At 35.7% G+C, this 11,264-nt stretch overlaps 1 protein-coding gene across 3 annotated transcripts in view; it reads left to right on the top strand.

Moving 5' to 3' along the window:
* DACH1 (dachshund family transcription factor 1) overlaps positions 1-11,264 on the top strand; it is a 460,914-nt gene that overhangs the window by 302,274 nt on the left and 147,376 nt on the right. For 2 of the 3 annotated variants that reach the window (XM_010842289.1, XM_010842288.1), the window contains exons 4-5: positions 5,096-5,251; positions 5,706-5,878. In XM_010842289.1, coding sequence (XP_010840591.1) covers positions 5,096-5,251; positions 5,706-5,878 — 329 coding nt within the window. The remainder of the gene's footprint in view (positions 1-5,095; positions 5,252-5,705; positions 5,879-11,264) is intronic. The other variant, XM_010842290.1, reaches the window with a different exon arrangement.

The following is an 11,264-nucleotide window of genomic DNA, read 5'->3' as shown; positions in this document are numbered from 1 at the left end:
ACCCCATAGACAGCAGCCCACCAGGCTCCACCATCCCTGGGATTCTCCAGGCAAGAACACTGGAGTGGGTTGCCATTTCCTTCTCCAATGCATGAAAGTGAAAAGTGAAAGTGAAGTCGCTCAGTCGTGTCTGACTGTTAGCGACCCCATGGACTGCAGCCCACCAGGCTCCTCCGTCCATGGGATTTTCCAGGCAAGAGTACTGAAGTGGGTTGCCAATGCCATCTCCTTAGGGAGCTTAGAAGAGCACAAAGTTAAAGGACATTTTCATTGTCAAGGACCTATGCAATTAGGAGGTCTCGCTAGATGACCCCAACAAATGATCAGACATTACGTATCAGGGGATACTCCGGATATAGGCAGCTGTCACATTGTAGATGTCAGTGACCAATAAACACAGCCATAGGAATGACAGTGTGGGCAGAACTTGAGCAGGGGCCAGTTGGATGGGAGAAGACACCTCCCTTTTCTTACCAGGAGAAAGGAGAAAAATGGATGACAAGCTGTCCAAGCCCCTCTGATTTCCAACTACCTGGGTTCTGGGGCTAGCAGGTAGTGATGGAAAGGAGGATGCAGAGTAGTGTAAAACAGAATGGATTTTTGTATGCTCAAAATCTGCTCAAGGTTATTAAGGAGTAGAAGAGGGAGTCTTGACAGAGCATATTTGAAGGCCATAATTGGAATGAAAAGTCTATATTTGCTATCTATCAGTTCTGTTTGATAATCTGTTTGTCTTTAGAGTAGAGATAGCTTCAAAATTTATGGGTTTCTTCCCAAAGTAGTCTATTTCTCTGTATACCAGATCCATCATAAAATATGTATCTGATAATACCTTAAAAATATAAAATGGATGCATAGAAAAAAAGCATCTGAGTTACAAAAAGACTAAGATAGTCCATCCAACTATTTACATTTTCAGAAAATATAACTATGTCTTAAAGTTGGGGTAGAGATATAAGCAGGGAATCTCCCATACGTGTTCCTTATGAACTTGAATTTCAGTAACACTGAACTGCAAAATCAGGGTTCCGATGTGGCTCGGTGGTAAAGAATCTGCTTGTCAATGCAGGAGATGCGGGTTCAGTTCCTGGGTAGGGAAGATCTCCTGGAGAAGATGTAATGGCAACACACTCCAGTATTCTTACGTGAAGAATTTCCATGGACAGAGGAGTCTGGTGAGACTACAGTCCATGGAGTCACAAAAAGGACACAACTTAGTGACTAAACAACAATAAAACCTTAAAATCATCTTATTTATCCATGAGAAATACACAGCTTTTACAGGAAAGGAAAGCTAAACACACACAGTCACTTTTTGTATATAAGTTCCATATATTTGCATATATGTAATCATAGATATATTCTTACTATCAGTGTAATTAAGCAGAGTAAACAAATTGTTTCAGATTATATACATATATAATAAATAGCTTTTACCTAGAGACAAAATTGGTAATCAGGTGTTAATTTCAATTTTTCCTCTTGCATTCATATGCCCACTTAATCTGGTTGTGGCAAAATGGTACATTTGCTAATTCTTTATCCATCAAACCACACCAAACCACACACATTAGGAGCTGGCCTGCCTGATGCTTGTAGTTACACTATTTAATTTCATCATATAATAGCTGCCTGTGTGTTCTGCTGTCAGTCAGAGCACAGATTTATTTCCACCTGTGTAAGCAGGTGTCTAGCCTAAGATTCTCCCAGTGCTTCTCCACAATCTCTGTTTAGGGTTAGGTATGGGAGATTGTCGGAGAAGGTGATGGCACCCCACTCTAGTACTCTTGCCTGGAAAACCCCATGGACGGAGGAGCCTGGTGGGCTGCAGTCCATGGGGTCGCTAAGAGTCAGACACGACTGAGCGACTTCCCTTTCACTTTTTACTTTCATGCATTGGAGAAGGAAATGGCAACCCACTCTAGTGTTGTTGCCTGGAGAATCCTAGAGACGGAGGAGCCTGGTGGGCTGCCGTCTATGGGGTCACACAGAGTCGGACACAACTGAAGTGACTTAGCAGCAGCAGCATGGGAGATTGTCTCTCCCTTTAATTCTTCCCCCCACAACACATTAAAATATCCATATGAGGTCTAAATAATCAAACAGAAGATGTACTGAGCCTTTTCACAAGCTCATGACCATTTTTCTTGGTTTGGAAACATTTTATACATTTATCAAATGTCTGAGTTTCTGCACACTTGCCTCCACTCCATATTATAGAATATATGTTCTTTGAGGATACTAGGACTAGGTCAAGGTTTATTTGTACTCCAGTATAAAATTAAAGAAATGATGGGATTCCACTAGAATGGAAGAGGAGAGAAGAATCAGTTCTTTTCTGTTTCTCTCCAACTCCCCTTACCACATATTGAGCTTCCTTTGTGGCTCAGCTGGTAAAGAATCCACCTGCAATGTGGGAGACCTGGGTTCGATTCCTGGGTTGGGAAGATCCGCTGGAGAAGGTAAAGGCTACCCCCTCCAGTATTCTCGCCTGGAGAATTCCATGGACTGTATAGTCCAGGAGGTCTCAAAGAGTCGGACACGATTGAGGTGACTTTCACTTTCACCACGTTAGGACTTTTCTTATATAGGAAATCTGCTGTCTCCTGTAAGTTTTCATTCAGACTTAATAATAAACTTTAATCTCAAAGATATACATACATATGCATGTTTGTGTGTAGGCTCATATGTAGATATTGGCTTATATCATTAAATATATTGATGTAAAGCAAAGCAGTTGAAAATTATACTTTTAATAAATATGGGCATGTCTTGTTCTGAAATGGCCTATTTTCAATTCTTATTTATTCATGCTAATAGAGGAGCAGGATGTTATAAATTATGCAAAAATCACTTACAGCTGACTTGGTTATATATTGTATATTTTTCATCAGACTTAGTTTCTTAATTGTTTGCTCTATTTATTACCCAAATGAGTTAACATCATGAGTATTTACCAAATGATGATTGGCGGAGATGGCTAGGAGCATTTTATGTAGTGAGAAAATCCATTCTATGGAAAATTCTCATATGGATGATTGGTATTTACCCTTACCCAAGGACTGATATCCCATGATCCAAAAGAGATGTGGAAATAGGTAGTATTTTGTCTATAATATTTTATCAGGAAGATTTAGTCAGAATTTTAACTTTATATTTTATACCTTGATAATGTGAAAAAATAAGTGCTTCTCTACTGATTTGAGAGGGAAACTGAAGTATATTTGGAAAATGTCTCTTTCCCATTTATTAACTAGTAATTAAGATGTAAATGAAAGAATTTGGCTCAACTGAACAGAGAAACAAAAGTAGGTAATAGGTATAAGCAGAACTCAAATTCAGTCCAAAATAATGAATGTGAAAATTTTTCCCTCTTTCATTTATTAGTTAATTAACCTCAAAACTGGGATCTAATGTGAAAATGCAATCCTTGCATATTTTACATGAAATAGAAAGAAAAAATAATTCATTATGTATAAATTTCTAATGCAATTTTCATATTCAAATAACATTTATTCCAATGCATTATTTCTATATCCAAATGGTGTTTAACTCTAATTTTAACTGATAACATAAAAAGTAAATAAGTAATGAAGACTTTTGTACATACTTTGATAATGGAAATATTAAGTGAAAATATTTCAAAAGTTTTATCACTGAATATTTTATTGACATAATATGTTCAAAATGTATATACTTATAACTTCTCCATGTTTGACTAGGACCTTGTTATAAAGTATCAGAAAAGTCATGAATAGAGAAATAAGCTATATAAATTTGTGAAAATAGAAGTGAACTTTTATATCATAATGTAGTAGCAAGTTGGAGAAATTTCTCTTATGTGAGTCATTTTTGTATGAAGCTATAAACTTCCCTTTTTTTTCTTTTTTAAGCCAAAAACTGTCATGATTTCTTGTAAATAATATAGATAAGATAGGAATTCATTTTAATTGATTCTTTTCATTGTTTAATAAAATTTCTTTGTTTGATTGCTGAAGAATTTGAATTGAGTTTTCATTACCCACTTCTGAACAATTTACTCTAAGATCCAGACAGTATTGAGCTAATGAGTTTGAATTTATATTGAACCTTAACTGTCTTCAGGAAGTAAATGGAAAAAAAATCATGGCAATAACTAAGTATTTATGTCGTAGAGATTTTACAATGAGGCTTTAAATAGTGCTAAAGTATTTAAGTTGGAGTTTTACCAATTTTGCTGTTTCTAAGCATATTATATGAAAAGATGGTTTCTTTTCCTTTTTAAGAAATGGAAACTCATAAACCAACAGGGATATTACAGAAAATTTCTTTCAAGTGGGTAGTTTGTACATTCAGTAGATTCAGTTAAGCAATAAATGTTAAAATAATTTAATCTAAGAACATGCCTACATTAAAATGATATATAAAAATCTTTCAAGGAGTATCCTATTAAGTGTTTCAAGATTCTCTTGATCCAAAACACTGTCACAATTTTAAAATGCATGCCCTCAAATGCACTGTTCTGACTTAGGCATTGGTATTGCCACAATTATAAACTTGTTTCTCTGTAATTGAAAACAGGAGATGTTGATATGCATACATTTAATTTATTGCTTCGATATTATTATCTTTTGTAAAGTGATCTTTGAGTTCTCTGTATTCTATCTAATCAAATTGGGCATTTAATAATTCCATGTTTAGCATTTGCCATGGAATTAAGTTAGGAAACTTAACTCTGAAAAGTGACTAGGATTCCATTAAGCAAGGATAACTTTGCATTCTATAATTATCACTGTGATTCAGGCCCAAGAGGTAATGAATTCTTGAGGTACATCATAAGGTCAATTTTATATTAAATTGGTTAGTCAAACAGTATTAAATCCCACAAATAGGCTACCTATTGTAGGAATGTCATTTTTCAAAAACTACATTCAAAAAATAGAAAAACAAAAGGAAAATATGGTTTAGGAGAAACTTATCTACTTGAGCTTGTTTCCCAAGAAATCACTTAGCCACTTTCCAAATGTGATATGTTTTTTAAAACATCATTTCAAATTAGTCATTAGAAGATTTGGAATAATACTGTAGACAAATAATTTATATTCATTCCCCACAGGCAGCAGTGATGGTTCTTGGGATAAAGAAACACTGTACTCTTCCCCACCCCAGGGATCTAAGGCTTCTGTTACCCACCCCCGCATACCTGGAGTGCATAGCCTTCCAGTTAGTCATCCTCTCCACCATCTTCAGCAGAGCCACCTTCTGCCAAATGGTACGATGGCATTTTTTAGCACTAAAAATAATAGCTGTAAAAGAAAAAAAAAAGTAATGATCAGATAGTAAAATATAGGACGTAGTTGAAATGTATATTACATTTAGATAGTTAATTATGATAAAGAAAACCATAGTATTTAAAACAAGAATTAGATTGATCAGAATAATGTAGCAAAAAATTAACTGTTTGTATTAAAAACCAATGAAGAGTGGTGAGTGATAAAACATGACACCAAACTGGTTAGTTTTTACTTTAATTTCCCTGAGTGATAAATGGGCATTGTTGCATACAAAGAGGACAAATATTTTTCCTTTGATTGTCATTATTAGAACATTTTTAAATGCTTCAATTTTCAATGATTATGTTCTTAACCATTTTAATTAGTGAGATATACTATATTTCATCATTCTATTTGAATAGAGAGATGCTGATACATGTGCATTTTTTACAGGACTGGAGCTTCCTTTTATGATGATGCCCCACCCTCTAATTCCTGTCAGCCTACCTCCAGCATCTGTCACCATGGCAATGAGCCAGATGAACCATCTTAGCACCATTGCAAATATGGCGGCAGCAGCACAAGTTCAGAGTCCCCCATCCAGAGTTGAGACATCTGTTATTAAGGTAATTGTTTAATTATACGACTGATTTGGCCAAAACCAAGATCCTCTTAAGTCACCATCACTCAATCAATCCATTTTTCTTATTGCACAAGTAGTTCTAACTTTAAAAAGCTAAGTGATATAGTAAATAGATTATAAGAAAAAGTCACTTATAGTAATTAGAACTATGGGTACAATATTTAAGCAGGCTGGTTAACTTAAAGTTCTCCATTATATCCACTAAGAAGGAGATGAATTAAATGATATATTTCAAATTTTGTGTATGTGCTTGAAAGTATGGTTATGTTTATGTTCATGGGTATGTGTGCATATTTGTGCTTTGTTATGAGCCTTGAGGTATGGAAATTAGTATCTGATTTGTTTTCAAAAGACCACAAGGGTTAAATTATGTTTCTGCCACTTAACTAGCTCTGTCATCTTGATTTAACTCGATCTTTCTGATTGTTTCTATACCTAAAAATGGATAATACCATATGGATATAAAAAACTAAACGAAATAATAAAATTGGAAGTTTTTTGTAGATTAAAAAATAAACAGGAATTGGAAGATAACATACAAACATCACATATGTATATATGTACACAATGCTCTGACTCTCTCTCTCTGTATATGTGTGTGGGAGGTATGTTTACATTTTTAAATGGGTGTGTATCTGTATATACTTTTTCATTCATATTACTTTATAATGTATTTTTAAATCAAAGTACTTTAAATGATTGACAGAATAGACTATTAATTTTTAAAGTAAGTAAAAGACACCTCACACTGCATTATCCATATTTGACATAATTATTATCCTGTTTTTCTGAATATAAAACGTGTGAGTTTAGGGGAGTCTCTGGAGCATGTTTTACATAAATGGCCTTGTTACAATTTTTATTCGTTGCTTGTGGAATGCAGAATTTAATGCCCATTTTAGTATACAGTTTGGTGGTTTCTAATGAAACTAAACATGTTCTTACCATACAATCATATGATTTTTACCCCAAAGAGTTGAACACTGATGTTTACACAAAAATTTGCACATGGACATTTATAGAAGTTGTTTTCAAAATTGCCAAATCTTGGAAGCAACCAACATGCCCTTCAGTAATTGACTGGATTAAAAAAAAAATGTGCATATCCATCTGCTATGACTGTTTTTTACCATTTTGTTAACAATATGGATAACCCTGGAGAGTATTATATTTAGTGAAATAAAGCAGACAAAGAGAGGCAAATACTGTGTCTCTTCACTTTTATTTAGAGTCTTAAAAAATAAAACAAATAAACAAACACAACAGAAATAGATTCACAGATAACAGAAAACAAACTAGCGGTTACCTGAGGGAAGAGGGTTGGGCGAGGAGCAACTAGGTGAAGGGGGTTAGAGGTACCAAACTATGGGTACAAATAAACATGCAACAAACATATGGTGTACAACACAGAAAATATAGTCCATATTTTATAGTAATTTTATATGGAGAGTAATATATAAAAATATCAAGGTGCTATGATATATACCTGAAACTAATGCAATATTGTAAGTCAACTGTGTTTCCAAAAAATAAATTAACATTTATTAAATGGGTAAGCCATGGTTCAATAAGAGATCATATGAAAAACTGAAATAGAGAAGTTTATTAATCATGGGACCTGGAGGAAGTATTGATACTTGGCATGCCTCCAGAGACAGGACAGGGAGGTTAAGATGGGGTACAGACAGAGAGGGCAAGGCAGGACCTGAGGCAAATGCCTTATTAGGATCCATGGATGAGTACTTTGGGGTTTCCAAGCTAAGGTTGGATTGGTCAATTCAAACCAAAGAGTAGGGTTTTGGTAAGCCTCCCAGGGATCTTATCTAAGAAAACTGTTGATCACAAGGGCTGTTGAGGACACATACCAGGAACTTATATTTGTTCATTACTCTGGCATGCACTAGCATGAAGGGGCTAGTGTCAATTTAAGGTCCCTGCAGTCCTCTTGGTCAAAGAAAATGGATGCTGAGGCAGTAATACTAGGGAGTAGCTTAGCCAAATTCTCACTACCATAAAGGAATATTAAGACCTAAAAAGAAATGAGCTATCAAGCCATGAAGAGAAACTCAAGTGCATACTGCCAAGTTAAAGAAGCTAGTTTGAAAAGGTTTTGCACTATATGGTTTCAAGTGTAGGACACTCTGGAATAAGCCAAAACTATGGAGATCCTAAAAACAGCAGTTCACAACTGTCCAGGCCATAGACGGGAGCCAGTACATCACCTGTTAGGAACCTGGCCCCAAACACAGTGGGGGCAAGTTAACAAGGCTTCATCTATATTTACAGTCACTCCCCATCATTCATGTTACTGCCTGAATTCAGGAATGCAAACTGGGGCTCCCAATTATTCTGGATTATAGAGAGCTGTATATTTACTTCATTACATATCATAATGTAATAATAATAAACATAAAGTACAGAATGAATGTAATGTGCTTGAATCATCCCCAAATTATCCCCAACCCCATCCGTGGAAAAACTGTCTTCCGCAGAACTGGTCCCTGGTGCTAAAATGTTGAAGATCACTGCTAAAAATATCAGTGGTGGCTAGTGGGTGGGAGCAGGGGATGAATAGAGAAGGGAGAGTTTTTACGGCTATGGAAATACCCTGTATGATACTGTGCTGGTTTTCGGGTATTATGCATTTTCTAAAGGTCTAGTTATTACTTATGTAAAAGTTGAGTAATATGCAAATAGGATTTTTTTTAACATAATAGTGGCTCTGTAAACAAAGAGGAATGGAATCCCTGTCTCTTATGTCTCCTGCATTGGCAGGTGAGTTCTTTACCACTAGCGCCACCTGGGAAGCCCCAAAGAAAGATGGGCTTATGTTCCTTATGTAATTTTCAGAAGTACCCTTACCAGAGAAAAATAACAAATATCATAGGAGACCCAGATGAACTAATAAAACATCCTTACATCCTTTCTTGAGAGAATGCCAGTGAATGCTACATTGTTATTAGTCAAAGAACTGAGAAGAGAACTTTTTCAAATCCTGAGTGACTTTTCACTACTAGATAATTTGTTAATTTGTTAATCACAGTATTAATTCAACTTACAATCATTTCTGGTAATAGTTATTACTGAGAACTTAGCATTCTTATAACCTCGCTCATTTGAAGCAGTGTTTAGAAAACTCTCATTATACATATTAATGAAAATTATTTTAGAGGAAATTTTTATTTTCCCCAAAGAAAATGTTTAACTCTTCAGTTCAGTTCAGTCGCTCAGTCATGTCCGACTCTTTGTGACCCCATGAATCGCAGCACGCCAGGCCTCCCTGTCCATCACCAACTCCCGGAGATCACTCAGACTCATGTCCATTGAGTCGGTGATGCCATCCAGCCATCTCATCCTCTGTCGTCCCCTTCTCCTCCTGCCCCCAATCCCTCCCAGCATCAGAGTCTTTTCCAATGAGTCGACTCTTTGCATGAGGTGGCCAAAGTACTGGAGTTTCAGCTTTAGCATCAACTCTTATGTCACATCAAATAGTGTGGGGCGAAGTGGGTAATTAGAATATAGCCTACAATTTGGTTGCTTGAAAAGATCCTAAATTAAAAGTGAAATGTTAAATACTGAAAAAGATTTACCTGTATTGGAAAAAAAAAAAAGGTAAAACAAGAAAAAATAGGGATCATCCCTATATGGGAATGTGCTAGTTACATTTTTTATAGTAATGATAAGAATTAAACTTAAAGTCAACCTAAATAAAACTGGCAATAAGAATGTATTGAACAGAAGAGAAGCAAAAACACAGCTCTTAGTGTTACACTTATATATATATTTTAGTTGTTATCCTTGCATACTAATTACAAGAACCATGATGATTTTCTCATAATTTATTTTTGAAAATGTAGGTACTGGTTCAAGCATTAGAATGGGGTCTACAAGCTGCTGAACTTGAGTAAATCTACCCTGCTGTCAATTTTTGTAATGGACTATGAGTTAAGAATGACTTTACATTTTTAAATGGTTGGAAAAAATCAGAAGAAAACTCTTTTATAACACATGAATATCATATGGAATTCAACTTTTGGTGTCCATAAATAAACTTTTTGGAACATAGACCCACACCAATTTACATAATGTCCATGACTACTTTCACATACAGAGGCAGAGTTAAATAAAATATTTGCCAACCTGTTTTTTACAGAAAAAAAATGGCCAATCCTTGAGTTTTGATGAACTCAAACCCATGTGAATCTTAGGCTGTGGTTAATTGAAGCAGCACAAATGAAACTCCCAAACAACATAGAGCAATAGGACTTGGTATTGAAAGAAAAGAAGAAAAACATTGAAGGAGAGAAAATTACATAGGTGAGGACAGTTCCAATATGACATGGTTATTTGCCTTAAATGAAAGCCTCCAAGACAGAGTCTGCTAAAGTATTGAATTTAGATTTTCTCTGGTTGATTGTTTTGGACTACTGTAAATATTAGTGCAATAACTTTGAGGAGGGAGGAAAAGGACATAGGATGTTTACACACTAGTAATTCTACATTAAATCCCTAATAGCTAAATGTCTGTAAGATTATATCAAATTACTACAAGTTCTGATTTGGTCTATTATGTATCAGATTGAAATCCATGTATGTTTACTGTTTAATATTCACAGAACTTGAAGAGTAGAGGCTTTGAATGTTCAGTTCAGTTCAGTAGCTCAGTCATGTCCGACTCTCTGCGACCCCATGGACTGCAGCACACCAGGCCCCCTGTCCATCACCAAATCCCAGAGCCTACTCAAACTCATGCTCATTTAGTTGGTGATGCCATCCAACCATCTCATCCTCTGTCATCCTATTCTTCTCCTGCCTTCAATCTTTCCCAGCATCAGGGTCTTTTCAAATGAGTCAGCTCTTCGCAACATGTGGCCAAAGTATTGGAGTTTCAGCTTCAACATCAGTCCTTCCAATGAATATTCAGGACTGATTTCCTTTAGGATGGATGGGTTGGATCTCCTTGCAGTCCAAGGGACTCTAAAGAGTTTTCTCCAACATACTAGTTCAAAAGCATCAATTCTTCAGCGCTCAGCTTTCTTTATAGTCCAACTCATACATGACCATATGATACATATATATGTATCACAGTCATCATTGTCATCTATAAATGACCACCAAAGCCTTGACTAGATGGACCTTTGTTGGCAAAGTAATGTCTCTACTTTTTAATATGCTGTCTAGGCTGGTCATAACTTTTCTTTCAGGGAATAAACGTCTTTTAATTTCATGGCTGCAGTCACCAGCTGCATTGATTTTAGAGTCCAAAACCATAAAGATGCCACTGTTTCCATTGTTTCCCCATCTATTTGCCATGAAGTGATGGGACAAGATGCCATGATCTTTGTTTTCTGAATGTTGAGCTTTAAGCC

This window comes from Bison bison, unplaced genomic scaffold, assembly GCF_000754665.1.
Source record: "Bison bison bison isolate TAMUID 2011002044 unplaced genomic scaffold, Bison_UMD1.0 scf7180017864176, whole genome shotgun sequence".
In the NCBI taxonomy this organism is placed as follows: domain Eukaryota; kingdom Metazoa; phylum Chordata; class Mammalia; order Artiodactyla; family Bovidae; genus Bison; species Bison bison.
Note: the sequence above shows the minus strand (reverse complement) of the source record. Positions and strands in the feature narration are given on the sequence as shown.